Source organism: Manihot esculenta, chromosome 3, assembly GCF_001659605.2.
Source record: "Manihot esculenta cultivar AM560-2 chromosome 3, M.esculenta_v8, whole genome shotgun sequence".
In the NCBI taxonomy this organism is placed as follows: domain Eukaryota; kingdom Viridiplantae; phylum Streptophyta; class Magnoliopsida; order Malpighiales; family Euphorbiaceae; genus Manihot; species Manihot esculenta.
In genome coordinates this window covers 32,981,326-33,002,053 of record NC_035163.2, presented here as the reverse complement: position 1 = coordinate 33,002,053, position 20,728 = coordinate 32,981,326, and the positions used below count along the sequence as shown (strand labels likewise).

The following is a 20,728-nucleotide window of genomic DNA, read 5'->3' as shown; positions in this document are numbered from 1 at the left end:
AGAATTAAATCACGAAATTCGTTGTATGACGGGAGTAGTTGTGATTTTCACTTTGGCAGATACCATTGAAATTAGGCCCAGATTTTGCATAACCGGTATCATGGTTGCATAACTGGTTCTTGCCTAGTGATCAGGTCTAGGTTTTGCATAACCGGTATCATGATTGTATTCAAGGGAGTCGAAGGGTGAATGAATATAGAGAAGAATTTTTGAAGGTGTGATAACTGTGAGAATGAGGTTCGGCAGGTTGCTCATTATCAGAGTGAACTAAATCACGAAATTCGTTGTATAATAGGAGTAGCTGTGATTTTCACTTTGGTAGATACCATTGAGATGGCGAAAAGAGCAGAAGAACGTATTGAATGACAGCCTCAACATCAGTTTAATCGAAATTTTAATTACAGAAATTCTGGTTCAACAGGAACTCAGCAGTATAGAGGTAATTACAGCAAAAAATCTTGTAGGGTTGTAAATTCTGATAATCATCAGAATACTGTAGAAGAAAGGAGAGACAATAAGGGAAAGACAGTCATTAATATAGCAGACAAAGGAGGCAAAATCAATCATTGTCAGAAACCAACTAGGGACATATGTTATCGTTGCAGACAATCTGGATATCAATCGAATAATTGTCCAGAATGCAGAGTTAATCATGATTGTCGATAGGTTAATGTGGTTGAGGAGGTGGTTGAATCTGAGGGGGAAGTGAATGAAGATGATGGGTCGATTGCTGGTTCTGAAGATGGGGAGGTTACCTACATGGTAAAGAAAATTTTACATTTGACGAAATAGGAGGACGAGATGCAAAGGAGGAAGATTTTCCAAGCAAAGTGTCGAGTGAGAAAAGCGATTTGCAGACTAATTATAGATAGTTGCAGTTGTGAAAATTTGATAGCTAAGCAATTGGTGGAAAAATTGCAGTTGCTGACATAGCCTCACCCTTCGCCATACAAAGTTGGGTGGATTAAGGAATTTCTGACAATTGAAGTTAATAGAATCTGCAGCATGTATTTCTATTGGTAAATCTTATATTAAATTTGTTAATTGTGATGTTGTAGATATGGATTGTTGTGGAATTTTGTTAGGTCTTCCTTGACAGTTTGATGTTGATATTTTGCATAATGGGAAAGAGAATTCATACATGTTTACATGGATGAAATAGGAAAAAGATTACTATTTTGCCTTCTGGTTCTGCGAAATATTCTTAAGTAGAAGGGAAAACTGTTGCTGCTATTTCTATGGGAGTGCAAAAGTTATCAGGCGCAGTTAATAAATCTAGAGGCACACTGGATTTATTGGTGAGAGCAAAAAATGAACTAGAGGATGATCCATCTTTACCACCACTCGTCAAAGAGCTGTTGGAGACATGGTTTTAAATAACGGTCGTTACATTAGGTAATGGACAATGTAACAGTTTTTGGAGGGACCATTATCCGTTACCCCATTATATAATGGCCCTTTTTTATTTGCAGGCGTAACAGCCATTACCGACCGTTATGTAATAGTAATGGTTGTTACCAGTAATTGAAATTCTTTTATATCCTTCCTTTTATGCTCCCTATTCTCATTTTCATTAGTTTCTACACTTTTTAGCAGTTCCAAAAGCTATACTTTTTAAGTTTTCTCTTCTCTCTCTTTCAAATTTCAATCTTCCTTACATATTTCTCATAAGTTTAGATCCATCATAAACTACTGTATTTTCAAGTATATTTCTTCTAAAAAGTTAGTTGGATTTTAATTTTTAGTTGTTGTTTTTTCCCATTTTTATCGATTAAAGTGTTAGTTTTGAGTTAAAATTATATTTTGAGCTATTAGTTGACTCGATCTATAAGGATTATGTTTGTTTTTCTTATTTTAAACTATATAATGTTTAACTTAAGTTGAATAATATATATTTTATATATTTATGTTTATTATGCATTTGTATACATTGTTTTGAATTAAATCTAATTAATATCATTTCATTTATGAATTTTGCAAATGTTTTTGAAAAATTTGCGTAGCACCAAGCTATTACCGTTACGTTACAACTGTTATAGGCCTGTTTTCGTTACTCGCGACCGCGATTTAAAACCATGGTTGGAGGAGCCTTTAAAGCTTCCACCTTTGCGAGATATTCAACATCGGATTGATCTCATTTCTAAATCCAAATTACTGAATCTGCCAAATTATACGATGAGTCCAAAGCAGAGCGAAATTCTTTGGGAATAGGTTGAAGAGTTATTGAAGAAGGGACATATTCAAGAAAGCATTAGTCCCTGTGGAGTCCCTGCCTTATTGATTCCAAAGAAAAATGGAACTTTGAGAATGTGCGTGGATAGCAAAGCCATCAATAAAATTACAGTTCGGTATCGATTTCTTATTCCTCGCCTGGATGACATGCTGGATCAGTTATCAAGGTCTAAAGTCTTCTCTAAGATCAACATTAAAAGTGGCTACCATTAAATTTGAATTAAGGAGGGAGATGAATAGAAGACAGCCTTTAAAACTAAAGAAGGTTTGTACGAGTGGGTGGTTATACCATTTGGTTTGACGAATGTACCTAGCATGTTTCTTATGCAAATTCGTGGTTGTTTATTTTGATAATATTTTGATTTTTAATCGCAGTGAAAAAGAACATTTACAGCACCTCTGTGAAGTCATGACAGTCTTGCAAGAAAACGAGCTAGTTATTAATTTAAAAAGATACATTTATATGACGGAGGGCGTTCTGTTTCTTGGATTTGTTGTTAGTGCAGAAAGAATACATGTTAATGAGAAGAATGTAGAAATAATACGGAACTGGCCCATTCCCAAAAATATTTCAGAAGTTCGCAGCTTTCATAGACTTGCTATTTTCTATTAGCAGTTTATCAGAAATTTCAATAGTATCATTACCCTTGTCACAAATTATTTGAAGAAAGAGAGTGCAAAAATTTACCTGGATTGAAACTGCCAACAAAAGTTTTGAGGAGATTAAAAATAAGCTTACTTCTGCCCCTATTCTTGCTTTACCTGATTTTGATAAATTGTTTGAAATTGAATCTGATGCTTGTGGAGTTGGGATTGGTGGTGTGTTATCGCAGTTTAGTAGACCTGTTGTCTTTTTTAATGAGAAATTCAATGATGTTAATAAAAATTGGTCTACTTATGAGCAGGAATTGTATAGTGTTTCGGGCCTTTAAGACTTGGGAACATCTAATGGGATAGGGGTTCATTATTCACATAGATCATTAATTTTTTATTCTTTTTAAGACTAAAAAACATGTGAATAAGATGCATGTTCGATTAGTAGCATATTTTGGAGCTTTTCATTCTATTATAAAATATAAGGTTGGCCATATTAACAAAGTAGTATACGTTTTGAGTAGGAGGGTTGCTTTATTGATTACAGTTAGTCAGGAGATCGTGAGTTTTAAATTTCTAAAGAATTTGTATACTGCAGATGATGATTTTGCTGATATATGGGCGAAGGTCCAGGCTCACTAGCCTGCTGATGGGTTTTGATACATAATGGATTTCTTTTTAAGGAGAACATATTATGCATTTCTCATTCTTTTTTGCGGAAAAAATTGATTCGAGAGGTCCATGAAGGAGGTTTGAGTGATCATTTTGGGCATGATAAAACTATTGTTAGTTTAGAGGAGCGTTTTTATTAGTCATAATTGAAAAAGGATACAGGTCGGATAGTTCGAAAATGTGCAATTTGTCAAATTCAGAGGGATCCTTCGCAGAATATGGGCTTATACACTCAATTACCTATTCCAGAATATTCTTGGGAAGACTTGTCTATGGATTTTGTTCTTGGTCTTCCACATACTTAACGTGGATCTGATTTCATTTTTGTAGTCGTAGACAGGTTCTCCAAAATGGCACATTTCATTTCTTGCATAAAACTAATGATACTTCTCATACTGCAAAACTGTTTTTTCATAAGGTTGTTCGTTTACATAGCATTTCTAAAACCATTACTTCTGACAGAGATGTGAAGTTTCTAACTCACTTTTGGGTGACTTTATGGAAGTGTTTTGGGACTGAATTTCAATACAGTAGTGTTGCTCATCCTCAAACTAATGGCTAAAGTGAAGTGGTGAATTGCACTCTTGGAAATTTTCTGCGTTGCATCTGCAGTGATGAGAAAACTGCTTGAGATCTTACTCTTACCTAAACAGAATTTACTTACAACAGTTTCGCCTACAGCTCTACAAAGATGTTACAACAGTTCTGTCCATAGCTCTACAAAGATGTCACCCTCTGCTGTTGTGTGCAGGAAAATTCCAGCATATAAAGTTGATCCTATTGCCCTTCCTACAGGTTTTTATAACAGTATTGCAAGAAACAACTTGGCAAATCAGCATGTGGACGTTTTCAAATAGGTCCAACAATGTCTTACGGAACCCAATCACAAATATAAAACTGCAGCTGATAAATATAAGCATTTCAAGTCCTTCAATGTCGGCGATCAAGTTATAGTGTATTTGCGCAAAGAACGTGGTGGAGGACAGAAAAAGTTTGAGTCAAAGAAGATTGGTCCATTTCGGATTATTCAGAAGACCAATGACAATACCTATGTTCTTGACTTTCCAGATTATATAAAAATTTTCAAGACGTTTAATATGGCGGATCTATTTCAGTACTACCATGCTGATAGACAACTTGAGGTCGAGTTCTTTACAAGTGTAAGGGAATGATGCGGAGCAATTAATTTTGGATTTTATGGAAGACTTGGACTGGGTTTAACTTCTGTTGTCGACGTTCATTAGAAGAGCACAATAACTTTTTGAAAAGGGAATTTCGAGACAGACAACTTTTAAAACTGTGACGTGGGCCATAGGTTTGGTTACAAAGTTCGAGGCTCAACTTCTATCGTTTAGAAGATCAATTTTGTATTTTAATTATGTTTTTAGATTTTTTCGTAAATTTCCGCATTATGGTTTTTGTTATTATAGATAGCTATTTTCTTGGCTGTTGAGACTCTTTTCAATTTTTGAGATTTCAATAAGAAATTTCGGCTTCTAGTCTTTATTTTCTGAATTTCATTTGATTACAGTCCAATTTCACGTCCAGCCAATACAGCCACTTTTGGCATATTTTACTTTTGAGGTACTTTGCATTTAGGGGTTATTGCCAAATTAGAAGGATCATGAGCTCTACTTGTTGCCAAATTAGGTGCTTGATGGCCATGAGGATTCCCTAGAAGTTTCAGTCAGCCAGCAGAGAAGCAGCCCAGGAAAGCAGAAAACACTCGACTCTTTTCTGAAGCGCTGTAATGGTGAGGAGCATCAGTCCAAGGTCAAATGCCCCAGGCAATGAGGGACCTGCTCTCTTAAGAGTTACTGGTATTTGGTATTGAGGTTGAAAGTGAATGTTTTGTCTAATCAATCTATTTACAGCTTCTGTTTAATTGATTTGGAGTTCTTACAAATTGAACATGTGAAATTCACCTTTCTATAATTTGATTGGCTTCTAGACGACCTATTCATAATGGGGTTTTTTTTTTTTTTTGAGCCTCCAATCCCAATTTGGTCCGCTGTGTTTTCATTCACATAAATGCTATAACTGGATTGGCTCAGAAAAATATTTCTGTGCAGGTGTCGGCATTTGGAAATTTTCTTGTTCTGAAATGGTGGAAGCACAATCACAAATGTGAATCAGTTTTGTTCTGAATATGGTTTTGTATAGGGATACTCTTCCTAGAGGTGCTGCTGCTGGAAATATGGGCCTTTTTTTTTTTCGGCCTGCTTGGAAGTTCACGGGGCATTTAAGGAGGATTTTGTACCATTTGTTGCATTGGTTCTAGTAGTTAGGAGTGAAGAGTTTGTACCCTGCAAGGGGCATCTGAAACACCAAGTAGCTGTTCGAGAAAAATGCATGGTATACAAGCATGTTAAATTAATGCAGTTGGCAGAAATTCAAATTATTGCTGAGAAGCTTGTTTGACTGATGCCTGTTTATTTTCTCATCCATTTATTATTATTATTATTATTATTATTATTATTATTATTATTATTATTATTATTATGCTTTTGAATTTGCTCTGTCCTGACAATAAAATTAGATGAAAATAACATTTTAACGAAAAACAAACGAGTTAGTTTGAGGTTTGAAAATTTAACAATACAGTTATTTCTTTTTTTTCCTTCTTTCTTTATTTTCTTTGTTTGTTTGTTTTTTGGCTTTTTCTTTGTTTTGGAAAAGAGGAGAATTGTTTTAATGAGACAAAAAATAGCAGCTTCCTCTTCAAACCGCCCTCTCTCTCTCTTGGTGACTTGAATAAAACGCAGGCTTAAATTTGGAGACTTTATCCTCTTGTTCGTTGTATTTTTTTTTTTTTTTTATGAATAATGATGATGCTCATCCTCAAAGACCATTTCACTATGAACCACAACTAACTTACCAACGAAAAAAAAAAAAAAAAAAAACCTTAACGACAAATCTATCAGTTTTTTTTTTCATTTTGGTTCTGTTTGATGAATTAAGGAGATAAATTCTCAAAAGAATTAGTTGTGGGAACATTAGGAAATAGGCAAAATATGACAAAATGCTTGTAATTTCAATCCGTGAATGTACATCCACATTTCACGCTAGCAAAGGGAGAATTAACCCTGCAAAGCAAACCAAGAACACAAGAAAGCACAGGTATACGATGTACGCTCTAGGTCTAAGATGCTTGGGCCAGACCCTGAAGCTGATCCTCCCCAAAGAAATTGGACAGAATAACACCTACATCCTCCAAACCAACACCAACGCAAAGCGGGTTGGCCGGAGTTCTAACAGATTCAATGGAATTCAGGACCCTGACGTTAGGTCCGTCCCTGCACTTGCCCATACACTTGCAGCCGACGACTGCACCCTCTACCCCCACAAGCCTCGCTAATTCCTCCAACAATGCTGCGCCCCCAGACTTCTTGCACTTGTTACCCATGCATACCTCAATTCTCTTTGCTGAGCTACTCCTGTCATCACAGCAAACAGTTGGCCCACTGCAGCATTCTTTTTCAAGATATGGTGAAGTGCTAATTATGTTCGGCTTTTGGGTTGGCAAGTTCGGGAGGGTTGAAGATGCTTCTTGCTGGAAATCAGCTAGCATTGGTTGTGCAACCGGAACAGCTTCATATCTCACGCGGCTCATGTCAATCAACTCCCCACATTCGCTTTCACTGGATTCAAATGTGGATGATTCACAATCAATCCTTGTGGATCTTAGCTTGGCCTTCTCTTCTTTCTTCTTCCTCTTAAATTCTTTCTCATTTGCTCTCAACTGTCTCAGCTGTTCCATTAATCCTTGTGTTGCTTCCTGCATGGAGTGTAAGAACAATAACTCCATCAACACTCATTTACGTATTACATAAATAATCAAATTGACAAATAAAAGATAGAGAATTTCAGACGCATGACTTCAAATAAAAGGAATAAAGATCTCTTTTTTTACAAATTTAAAGATGCTGAAGAAATTATCCCAGTGCTAATGCAAGTCGTCGAAGAAAATTTCCACATCTACTTCCAACTGCCAAAAACTCTACTAGCAATCATAATTTCATATTCTGCTAAACTCAGTTTGTTAAATTTGGATCATGCTAACTCGCCCCAAAAGCATCCAGCTAACTCAAGGGAGAAGTACGCCCAGGGAGTCCACAACATCCACCGATGTTGTGGGAGGCTCTGATATCAATTAAATTTGAGTCAGGGGCCTAACTCGCCCAAAAGCTAGCTCTCCCCTACCCTATCCGAAACCTGAGGTGAGATTCAACACAGTTTATGCTTGTCCCCGCAAAGGAGGAAGACGAATACTTCATTATAAACCAACCCCCGAGACAGTAACTTCATTTTTGGAACCAAAAAACAAAAAAGACCAATGGGTGCTAGCTCATATTGAGTAGTCTGAGAGTTCTCGACTTCGAAATCAGTGGGAACCAATTATCACAAAAAAAAAAAAAAAAAAAAAAAACCAATGATACAGTAACGAAGTGTTTAATGGAATTCAATGACGAATAGAAGAAAAACCTACCAAAACCAACTTGGCCCGATCTTGATCCACCAAACCATCATCAACAACTAGCTGAGAAAATGTGGACAAATCCTTGGATAAGCCCTTTACTAATTTCAACTTTTTCTTAACAGACTGTTTCTCCTTCTTGTTCCCTCCTCCATGGTAATACTGTAGATGCCCCCTATCTCTAAACTCTGACGAATCCAACATCGTACATGCCTTTCTGGGTTTCAAAGAAACTCCGCAAATAGATAGCCTTGAAGAAGAAGAAGATGATTGGGAATTACAGGTTCCAACGCCGGCACCGGGGGGAAAGAAGGGGAGCTGGTGGAAAGCAAAGCCAGAGACATCCATGGGTGCCTGGAATCTCTCTGGTTATGAGTAAACGACACGGATTGGATTCTCCGGAAAAAGACTTTAGTAGCACTACACGATATCTTGCGCTTTCGTTTTAATCCACGCGAGGAGAAGTAGAAGGAGAAGAAAGGATGGTTGAGGGAAGGAACATAAAATAAATGACTTCGTAACTGTTTATGAATACGTGGCCATCTACTATTGGAACAATCTGACATGGCAGTCTGTTCCGGAGGCGTCACTTGGAGGCTTCTGTTTGCCACGCTTGGTACCGCTCAGGACATGAGTATCCATTCCATCTCATCTGTTGAATCCGTCAAACGAGGATTGTACGACCAAAGTTAAGCCAAGTGGCGCCACGTTGATCGCCACTTAGGCTACCGGATTGACGCGTGGATTGTACTGTAGAACTTGGGAAATTAATTTTTAATCCATCTAATTCAAAGTAAAATTTACCACTACTAATCTTTATTTTCAGAAACTCATTAATTACTTAAACTAATAAGTTCTTGAGAAAGGAGAGTTTTTGTAATTATAGACGGCTATTTAATTTTTAAATTAAATAATATTATAATTTTAAAGTTATAAGGTGTAACGCCCCGAAAATCCGGACCGCTACCGGCGCTAGGATCCAGATCGGCGTAAGGCCGCCGGGACCCGTAGCAAGCCTAACATAAAACCTGTAAACCTGTAAATCCCATACATGATCAACAAAACTCATAAACCTGTAAACATTCTCATATAACAACCAAGCTCAACCTGTACATAAACATAAACATATCATAAACCTCCACTGGAGCCCTCATCAAATGCTCCAATGGGGTAACTCATCATACATAAGCTTGGTTGAAACATAAGCTCATATCTCATATCATAAGGACCATGTACATACAAGTGGGATTAACAATCTGTATTGGTCAAGCACAACTCTATCCTCAATATTCAAAATACATAACATAACATTAAAACTCTTTTACATTACATCATAATACAATTTTCATGTCCACAATCTATCTATTACATGACATCACTTCATACTCTGGCTAACCTCCTGGTCTACCCTGTACCTGCACATCTGGGGTTAGGGGAGAGGGGTGAGCTATAAAGCCCAGTGAGCAGAATAGAGAAAACATATATTAAAATATTTCATGCTTCCATGAAATGCAACACATCACAAACATATCACATAAGGATGGTATTGTCACCTATAGTCCTCAACATAGTCCAATCGTGCCAGGGGCGTAGAATGGGCCTCACTGGTCTTTCTCTTACATACATAACATAACATAACATTCCAATATGCCAGGGGCGTAGAATGGGCCTCACTGGTCTTTCTCTTAACATAGTCCAGGGGCGTAGAATGGGCCTCACTGGCAATCCATACCGTATCATCATCATATCATACCATAGGAGGACTAGAGGATCATTCAATAACCAATCCACATCCACATCAAATTATGCAATGCAACATCTTCGTGATTACTAATGCAAACACCCTATAATATCACATGGCATATATGATGCATGAACATGCTCAAAAAGTTATATCTCATTTATTTAAAAACTTAAGGTTCATTCCACTCACCTCTTAGCTGAAGCTCAACAGACTCTGAAGCAGCTATCTCACTGCTGGGGTCCCTGATTTCTCGGGTCCGAACCTACACAGGTGGACTCAAATGAGGGACCGAACATACATAAACATGACTCATAAATACTCCCCAAAAACCCCCTAGAACATCATGAAAACATCACATAGAAATATGCATGAAATGGCTGAACAGTGCACTTTCGGCGGCACCTTCGGCGGCCGAAAGTCCTGGACAGATCCGAAAGTCAGGCACTTTCGGCGGCACCTTCGGCGGCCGAAAGTCCCAGACAGAGACGAAAGTCTCTTTTCGGGGGCAACTTCGGCAGCCGAATGCTGCCTCCACAAAAGAGGGTTCGGCGGCCGAAAGTCACTTCGGCGGCCGAACCTGAGCTTCTCCCGAAGGGCAGAAACTCAGCTCCTCTATGCACATTTTGCCTCCCAAGCTCAAATCATGTAAAAACTAGTTCGAAAACATGCATACCTCATATACATTACACCTAGGGGTCTCAAGCTATCATATACCCCATCTACAACACTTCCAACAACACATAAACAAGCTACATTGTTCATCAAAGCATCAAAACCCATAAACTCAACATATACCCTAACATGCATTTCTACCCATAGATCTTGCATAAAACTTAGTTAAAACACATAAGGAGCTTAAGATCGGCTCTTACCTCTTGAAGATAGAGAGAGAGACGACCTAAACTTGGAGATCCACGAAAGTGAGCTCCTGAGTTCCCAAAGCTCCTAAACTTGTTTCAAAAGCTTGAATCTTCAAAACCAAGAGAAAACAAGTGAAAATCTTGAAAGATTTAGAGGAAGAACATCAAAAATGGGTGAGGGGCAGCGGAAAGCTCACCTTGGCCGAAAATGGGGAAAAGCTCGCCCGTTTTCGGCTAAGGGACCCTTTTATAGTGGCTGGCCAGACCACGTTCGGGGGCCGAATGTGCCTCCGCATGCATGCCATGTTCGGCGGCCGAACATGAGGTTCGGCGGCCGAACCTGGACTTCCCTCACTCATGCTTTCGGGGGCCTAACGTGCCTCCAAAACACATGCATGTTCGGCGGCCGAACTTGCCTTTCGGCGGCCGAACCTGGGTTTTCCTCCAATGCTATTTTCATGTAAAAACTCATTTTCTTTTATACTTAAAACATTAAAATACATGAAAACATTTTATAAAACGTGTTCTTACCCTTCTAGAGATTTCCGACGTTCGAGATCCCACCGGACGGTAGGGATTCCGATACTGGAGTCTAGCCGGGTATTACATTCTCCCCCCCTTAAGAACATTCGTCCCCGAATGTTCCTCGACTCGTACATAGCATAACAAACAACATAACATACACATGAAACATATAGATACTAACCTCTAAAAGAGATGGGGATATTGCTGGAGCATGGACTCCTGTGTCTCCCAGGTACATTCTTCCAAGTTGTGGTGGTTCCACAGGACTTTCACCATTGGGATTTCCTTGTTTCTCAACTTTCTGATCTGAGTGTCCAGAATCCGCACTGGCTGCTCTACATAGGTGAGATCCTCTTGGATCCCTACATCAGGCTCACTAAGAACCTTGCTCGGATCTGACACGTACTTTCTTAACATGGAAACATGGAAAACCGGATGGATTCTTTCCATAGATGTAGGCAAGTCCAGCTTGTACGACACATTCCCAATCTTTTGCAAGATTTCAAAGGGTTCGATGTATCGTGGAGCTAGCTTACCCTTTTTACCAAACCGAACCACCCCTTTCATTGGAGACACCTTGAGCAATACTAGATCCCCCTCCTGAAACTCTAACTGCCTCCTGCGGACGTCTGCATAACTCTTCTGTCTGTTTGCAGCAGTCTTGATTCTCTCTCTGATGATGGGTACCACCCTGCTGGTGATCTCAACTAACTCAGGCCCTGCTAAAGCCTTCTCTCCAACTTCCTCCCAGCAAACAGGTGACCTGCACTTCCTTCCATATAAAGCTTCATATGGAGCCATCCCGATGCTAGCATGATGACTGTTATTGTAGGCAAACTCTACCAAAGGTAGATGCTGCCTCCAAGAACCGCCAAAGTCCAGCACACACATTCTTAGCATATCTTCTATGGTCTGGATGGTCCTCTCTGACTGTCCGTCTGTCTGTGGATGGAAGGCAGTGCTAAAATCCAACCTGGTACCCATGGCATCCTGCAGACTCCGCCAAAACCTGGAGGTGAACTGGGGCCCTCTATCTGACACTATAGAAACGGGAACCCCATGCAGTCTGACAATCTCGTCTACATACACCTGCGCTAACTTGTCCACAGAATAGCCACTCCTGACAGGGATGAAGTGAGCAGATTTGGTGAGTCTGTCCACAATCACCCATATGGAGTCCAATCTGTTGGACGCTGCCGGTAACCCCACTACGAAGTCCATAGCTATATTTTCCCATTTCCATTCTGGAATAGGTAGCGGGTTAAGCATTCCAGCCGGCTTCTGATGTTCCAGCTTCACCCTCTGACATACTTCGCAGGCGGACACAAACTGTGCCACTTCTTTCTTCATCGCTGGCCACCAATAAACCTTCTTTAAATCTCGATACATCTTGATGGCTCCGGGGTGAACGCTGTATCTTGCATTATGAGCTTCTCTCATAATGTCTCCCTTAAGCCCTATGTCATCTGGTACACATAATCTGCTCCCATAGCGGAGGATCCCCTTATTGTCAAATCTGAACTCATTGTCTTTGCCCGACTGAACAGTCCTGGCAATCTTCACTAACTCTGGGTCCTCATGCTGTTTCTGAGCCACCTGCTCCAGAAACACGGGTGTCACTCTCATCTGTGCAATCAAAGCACCTGTACCAGACAACTCTAACTGTAGACCTTCATTCATGAGCTTGTAAAACTCCTTCACCACCGGTCTCCTCTCTGCCGTGATGTGGGATAAACTGCCTAGTGACTTCCGGCTTAGGGCGTCTGCCACAACATTCGCCTTACCCGGATGGTACTGAATCTTGCAATCATAGTCACTCAGCAGTTCTACCCATCTCCTCTGTCTCAAATTCAAATCTCTCTGACTCAAGATGTGCTGCAGGCTCTTATGATCTGTGAAGATCTCACATTTTACCCCATAGAGGTAATGCCTCCACATCTTGAGTGCAAAGATGACTGCTGCCATCTCAAGATCGTGTGTGGGGTAATTCAGCTCATGCCTCTTCAGCTGTCTAGAAGCATAAGCGATCACCTTACCATTCTGCATCAACACACAACCCAAACCTACTCTGGATGCATCACAGAACACTGTGAAGTCCTCATTGCTAGTTGGCAGAGCTAACACTGGTGCTGAAGTCAACCTCTTCTTAAGCTCTTCGAAACTCTCTTCACACTGGTCGGTCCATACGAACCTCTGGTTCTTTCTGGTCAATCTGGTTAGAGGAGCTGCAATCTTTGAGAAGTCCTGAACGAACCTCCTGTAATAACCAGCCAAACCCAAGAAACTTCTAATCTCAGTCACTGTGGTGGGTCTAGGCCAGTTAGTCACAGCTTCTATCTTCTTGGGGTCTACTTCAATTCCGTTCTCTGACACTACATGCCCCAAGAATGAAATGCTCCTCAGCCAGAACTCACACTTGGAGAACTTGGCATACAAGCCATGTTCCCTCAAGGTCTGTAGAACTATCCTCAGATGATGGGCATGCTCCTCTGCATTCCTGGAATACACTAAGATATCATCTATGAAGACAATAACAAAGTGGTCCAGGTACTGTCTAAACACTCTGTTCATGAGGTCCATGAATGCTGCAGGGACGTTGGTCAACCCGAACGGCATCACAAGGAACTCATAGTGCCCATATCTGGTCCTGAATGCTGTCTTCGGTATGTCTTCTTCCCTTATTCTCAGCTGATGGTACCCTGATCTCAGATCTATCTTGGAGAAACAACCCGCTCCTGCTAGCTGGTCGAATAGATCGTCGATCCTTGGCAATGGGTACTTGTTCTTGGTAGTGACTTTGTTCAACTGTCTGTAGTCGATACAAAGTCTGAGGGATCCATCCTTCTTCTTTACAAAGAGTACTGGAGCACCCCAAGGTGAGGTACTCGGTCGGATGAAGCCCTTGTCTACCAGTTCTTGCAACTGTTCTTTCAACTCTTTCAACTCAGCTGGTGCCATCCTGTAGGGAGGGATAGAGATCGGTCTCGTTCCAGGCATTAGCTCTATTTCGAACTCTATCTCCCTAGCAGGTGGTAAACCTGGAAGCTCGTCTGGGAACACATCTAAAAACTCATTAACCACTGGCACTGCGGCGGGCTCTCTAATCTGACTATCTAGCTCTCTCACATGAGCCAAATACCCCTGACATCCCCTCCTAAGCAACCTACGAGCCTGAAGAGATGAGATCAAACCTCTAGGTGTACCCCTCCTGTCTCCTCTGAAGACTACCTCTGATCCATCCTGACCTCTGAACCTGACTACCTTGTCCCTGCAGTCCAAGGTAGCACCATGGGTAGATAACCAGTCCATCCCTAGAATGACGTCAAAATCTGTCAACTCTAGAACCACAAGGTCGGCGGACATGCATCTCCCCTCAACAAACACTGGACTACATTGGCAGACTGACTCTGCCACTGATGGATCACACTTGGGTCCACTGACCCAGAGAGGACACTCTAACCCCGAAGTCATCAATCCCAACCTCTCTACGGCCCTCGGAGCAACAAAAGAATGAGATGCACCAGGGTCCATCAATGCATACACATCAGAACACCCAATGACTAAATTACCTGCCACCACGGTGTTGGATGTGTTCGCCTCTTGCTGTGTCATTGTGAAGATCCTCGCTGGAGCTGACGGACCTTCACCTCTGAAACCCGCTGAAGAGGAGGCTGCTCCTCTCCCTCTACCTCTGCCACTGGCTTGAGTTGGTGCTGGAGCTACTGGCTGAGCTACACTGCCTGAACCTGTCTGCTGGGACTGTGCCATAACAGCTGCTCTAGGACAATCCCGAGCCATATGTCCCTCTTGCCCACATCTGAAGCAGGCTCTGGACCCATAGAGGCACACTCCCCTGTGTGGCTTACCACACTTCACACATGCTACATTGTCTGCTCCTGAGCTCGAGCCACTTCCTAATCCCAGACCTGACTTGATCTTGCTCCAGAACTTGTTCTTCTTCTGCTTCTTGGTGGTACTGCTCCACCTCTTACTACCTGAGCTTAGGGAAGAAGGATCCACTTTTCCCCTTCCTGGGGTTTTGGAACCGGAAGGCTGTGCCACTGACTGCCTGACTTTTCCCTCGATGATAGCACTAGCCTCCATTCTCCTAGCCATATCGACTATGGTGTGAAAACTCTCTCTATCTGCTGACTGTACCAAGGAGGAATACCTGGGATGGAGCTTCATGATATACCTCCTCGACTTCTTCTGGTCTGTGCTAAGGTCCTGCCCAGCAAATGGCAGCAACTCCATAAACCTGTCAGTATATTCGTCTACACTCATGTCATCAGTCTGCCTCAACTGCTCGAATTCTATTATCTTCAATTCCCTTGAACTATCAGGGAAAGCCCACCCTGCAAACTCATTTGCGAAATCCTCCCATGGAAGACTGTCCACCCTCGGTTTGATGTAGTTCTTGAACCACTCACGGGCCTTCTTGCATTTTAGGGTGAACCCAGCCATCTGAATGGCTCTACTGTCATCCGCCCCTATCTCGTCTGTTATCATTTTGACCCTTTCCAGATACACAAATGGGTCATCACCACTATCATATTGGGGAGCACCCAGCTTCATGTAGTCGGTCATCTTGACCTTGCTCCCTCTGGATGAGCTAGGGTTAGGAGGTTGAGTAACTGGGGCTGCTGGTTCTGTAGGTGGTGGAGGTGGTGCAACATTTTCTGTGGTAGGGTTTTCTGGATTTGGATAGTAGGGTGGAGGTGGATACATTGGGTACTGAGAGTATGGTGGGTAGTATGGTGGGTATGGCATCTGTGTGGGATAAGGGGTGAAACTAGGGTAATCCGATGTACCTCCCATCGAATACCCGGGATTCTGTGAGAAAGGTGGGTAATGAGGTGGCTGAGCAAAACCCGAGGCCTGAGTGCCTCCTTGGGACTCTCCCATTCCTTCTTCCGGCATAATGACTCCCAAACTGCCATCCCTCCTCTGTTCTACGTCCATATCATCTCCCATATCCTCTGACGCTCCTCCCTGAACTGTCCCTCGGACTGATCTGCTCCTACCCAGATCCAGAGACCTTCTAGGGTCTCTCATTGCTCGGTCCCTGTTGGACCTGCTAGACATTGCCCTAGGCAATGCTGGAGGACGGGCGCTCATGCCCTCATCCTCAGGTGGCACTCCAGTCAATCTCGCGGATCGACGAGTTCCTCTCATCCTGTCTTCTGAAAAACCACACATAGCACAAACATCAGCATCATATGGTTCATGTGGGCACACATGAACCCGCATCACATACATCACATATCATAGCATATCATTAATGCACATGCATATTATCATGGCATTTCACATCATCATGCAAGACAGGACTCCACATCCTATCCTAGTGGACATGATCTTTCCTATTGTGCTTGACCTTCTATAACATCTATGAGCCCGACACTCTAGGTCTGATCATATGAACCTAGGGCTCTGATACCATTCTGTAACGCCCCGAAAATCCGGACCGCTACCGGCGCTAGGATCCAGATCGGCGTAAGGCCGCCGGGACCCGTAGCAAGCCTAACATAAAACCTGTAAACCTGTAAATCCCATACATGATCAACAAAACTCATAAACCTGTAAACATTCTCATATAACAACCAAGCTCAACCTGTACATAAACATAAACATATCATAAACCTCCACTGGAGCCCTCATCAAATGCTCCAATGGGGTAACTCATCATACATAAGCTTGGTTGAAACATAAACTCATATCTCATATCATAAGGACCATGTACATACAAGTGGGATTAACAATCTGTATTGGTCAAGCACAACTCTATCCTCAATATTCAAAATACATAACATAACATTAAAACTCTTTTACATTACATCATAATACAATTTTCATGTCCACAATCTATCTATTACATGACATCACTTCATACTCTGGCTAACCTCCTGGTCTACCCTGTACCTGCACATCTGGGGTTAGGGGAGAGGGGTGAGCTATAAAGCCCAGTGAGCAGAATAGAGAAAACATATATTAAAATATTTCATGCTTCCATGAAATGCAACACATCACAAACATATCACATAAGGATGGTATTGTCACCTATAGTCCTCAACATAGTCCAATCGTGCCAGGGGCGTAGAATGGGCCTCACTGGTCTTTCTCTTACATACATAACATAACATAACATTCCAATATGCCAGGGGCGTAGAATGGGCCTCACTGGTCTTTCTCTTAACATAGTCCAGGGGCGTAGAATGGGCCTCACTGGCAATCCATACCGTATCATCATCATATCATACCATAGGAGGACTAGAGGATCATTCAATAACCAATCCACATCCACATCAAATTATGCAATGCAACATCTTCGTGATTACTAATGCAAACACCCTATAATATCACATGGCATATATGATGCATGAACATGCTCAAAAAGTTATATCTCATTTATTTAAAAACTTAAGGTTCATTCCACTCACCTCTTAGCTGAAGCTCAACAGACTCTGAAGCAGCTATCTCACTGCTGGGGTCCCTGATTTCTCGGGTCCGAACCTACACAGGTGGACTCAAATGAGGGACCGAACATACATAAACATGACTCATAAATACTCCCCAAAAACCCCCTAGAACATCATGAAAACATCACATAGAAATATGCATGAAATGGCTGAACAGTGCACTTTCGGCGGCACCTTCGGCGGCCGAAAGTCCTGGACAGATCCGAAAGTCAGGCACTTTCGGCGGCACCTTCGGTGGCCGAAAGTCCCAGACAGAGACGAAAGTCTCTTTTCGGGGGCAACTTCGGCAGCCGAATGCTGCCTCCACAAAAGAGGGTTCGGCGGCCGAAAGTCACTTCGGCGGCCGAACCTGAGCTTCTCCCGAAGGGCAGAAACTCAGCTCCTCTATGCACATTTTGCCTCCCAAGCTCAAATCATGTAAAAACTAGTTCGAAAACATGCATACCTCATATACATTACACCTAGGGGTCTCAAGCTATCATATACCCCATCTACAACACTTCCAACAACACATAAACAAGCTACATTGTTCATCAAAGCATCAAAACCCATAAACTCAACATATACCCTAACATGCATTTCTACCCATAGATCTTGAATAAAACTTAGTTAAAACACATAAGGAGCTTAAGATCGGCTCTTACCTCTTGAAGATAGAGAGAGAGACGACCTAAACTTGGAGATCCACGAAAGTGAGCTCCTGAGTTCCCAAAGCTCCTAAACTTGTTTCAAAAGCTTGAATCTTCAAAACCAAGAGAAAACAAGTGAAAATCTTGAAAGATTTAGAGGAAGAACATCAAAAATGGGTGAGGGGCGGCGGAAAGCTCACCTTGGCCGAAAATGGGGAAAAGCTCGCCCGTTTTCGGCTAAGGGACCCTTTTATAGTGGCTGGCCAGACCACGTTCGGGGGCCGAATGTGCCTCCGCATGCATGCCATGTTCGGCGGCCGAACATGAGGTTCGGCGGCCGAACCTGGACTTCCCTCACTCATGCTTTCGGGGGCCTAACGTGCCTCCAAAACACATGCATGTTCGGCGGCCGAACTTGCCTTTCGGCGGCCGAACCTGGATTTTCCTCCAATGCTATTTTCATGTAAAAACTCATTTTCTTTTATACTTAAAACATTAAAATACATGAAAACATTTTATAAAACGTGTTCTTACCCTTCTAGAGATTTCCGACGTTCGAGATCCCACCGGACGGTAGGGATTCCGATACTGGAGTCTAGCCGGGTATTACATAAGGCTAATTAGAAATAAAAATATCTTAATCGTTTTGCATATTATTATTAATTTTTTTTATCTATAAAATAAGATTGTATTATATGACTGCTACTGACAGCAAAACATAACTACAATAAAACTATTGAATCTTGTAATTAATATAACTGTCAATATGAAGGAAGGAAGTCTCGAAGATAAAATTTAATAAATATATCCGCAAAGATATTAAACTGACGTGGAATATGATAAAAAGAGATCTGATAGAGGCGAGAGGATATTTCTACAACCACTACTATTATGGCCTTAATATTCCATGATAAATCAGGTTTTGTACAATACAAAACATCATATACAACTGTAGAATCTGTTGTACACTCAATTGACGTAAAGTCAACTTCAGATGACAATTTGATCGCTGCCAACACAACTTGAGCCTCTTCTGCTATAGCAGATGAACAGCGAACTCTCATAATAATACCATGCATAATGATCCTTGCACTATTAAAAGCAACCACAGCGACAATAGCAGATGAAAACTGATCTTCCTATATAATATCGCAGTTGAGCCTGATACGTCCTTGAAGGGAGGACTCAAAACAACATAAGAGGATCTATAATGTTGAAAGTGAGAAGAACCAGCAAAAACACTACTTTGCTATAGCTGTCTAAAATCAACAAAGACACGTTGTGATGTAGCAATAGGATTCGGTTGTATAGAATCGAAGAGACCTTTATTTCTATCCCCCCATATATGCCATAAGGTGAGTGTGATCAGGTTCAAAAGCAAAAGACCATCCATCTCCAATCGAAAACTCTCCCACATAGTTGCCCACCATAACATAAAATTAGGAAAACTAACAAACCAAACTGCTCGAGCATGTGGACACCAAAAGAAAACATGTTCTAAGGTTTCAGGCTGAGATTGATAAATGGGGCATAAAGGATTATGCTAGACACCACGTCTTACCGAATTGACAGATACTGGCAAAGCATTATAAAGAAGTTGCCATAAGAAAATTTTTAATTTAGGAGAGATTTGGAGAGACCATATACCCTTCCAAATGTCCACATTGATAGTAGTAGAAAAAGAAGGTTGAAGCCCAATAAGCTGATTAGTTGAACAACGCATTAAAAACCTATGATCAGAACGTACACTATATTGGCCATTACGCACATAATGCCATACAAAAGAATATGGTGTACCAAGAGAAGCCGTTAGGACAGAGAGTATAGTTGTTGCCTGATGATGAGGAAAGAAGAGCTTCATTAGCTGATGGTTCCAATCTAAGGTTGTAATGATCCGGAAACCAGACCGCTACCGGCGCTAGGATTTAGATTGACTTAAGATCGCTGGAGCCCGTAGCATGGCTATTATACATCCTGTTACACTTGATATAATCCCATACATGATCACATTAACAGCAAAACATAACCATTACATGAACTAAGACTCGACATGTATGCACCATAAATGAAAACATAAAACTCATACTAGAGCCCTCATCAAATGCTCCAGTATGGTCAACATTACATGCCTCAAGCTCGGTTCAACATAACTGATACTTAAAAACTTTTATATAAAAGGATCATGAAGCAGGGATTACAAGGAAGAACCCGGGCAAAGCACAATTCTAATCTACAAATTAATACATATCCACAGCTATATTATTACAACAGGCTATACCAGTAACTCAGCCGACTTTCCAAGCTAACTTTGATCCTACAAACCTGAGATTATGGGAAAGGAGATAAACTATAAGAGCCTAGTGAGCAGAATATAAAAAAAAAAATAGTTCAATAAAACATATAATCGTATGAATGCATCACAACATAAACAATTCACATCAAGATGGACTTGCCACCAGTAACCCTTTACAGATTCCAATAGTGTCCGGCCGACAACGGGTGCTCCTCAGGACTTC

At 41.4% G+C, this 20,728-nt stretch overlaps 2 protein-coding genes across 6 annotated transcripts in view; one reads left to right on the top strand and one right to left on the bottom strand.

The window, feature by feature from the left end:
* The window catches only part of LOC110611365 (SWI/SNF-related matrix-associated actin-dependent regulator of chromatin subfamily A-like protein 1), a 39,056-nt gene extending 33,135 nt beyond the window's left edge, over positions 1–5,921 (top strand). For 4 of the 5 annotated variants that reach the window (XM_021751650.2, XM_021751652.2, XM_021751651.2 and 1 more), the window contains one exon: positions 5,149–5,921. In XM_021751650.2, the coding sequence (XP_021607342.1) occupies positions 5,149–5,292 (144 nt within the window). In that variant the 3' untranslated portion in view covers positions 5,293–5,921. The remainder of the gene's footprint in view (positions 1–5,148) is intronic. The other variant, XR_006350270.1, reaches the window with a different exon arrangement.
* Positions 5,922–6,502: 581 nt separating this feature from the next.
* On the bottom strand, positions 6,503–8,457 carry LOC110612058 (diacylglycerol O-acyltransferase 3). The gene is made up of 2 exons (XM_021752705.2): positions 7,988–8,457; positions 6,503–7,276 (listed from the first exon to the last, which is right to left on the bottom strand). The coding sequence occupies exons 1-2, from the start codon at positions 8,321–8,323 to the stop codon at positions 6,641–6,643; spliced, it is 972 nt and encodes a 323-aa protein (XP_021608397.1). The 5' UTR covers positions 8,324–8,457; the 3' UTR covers positions 6,503–6,640.
* Positions 8,458–20,728: the final 12,271 nt, after the last annotated feature.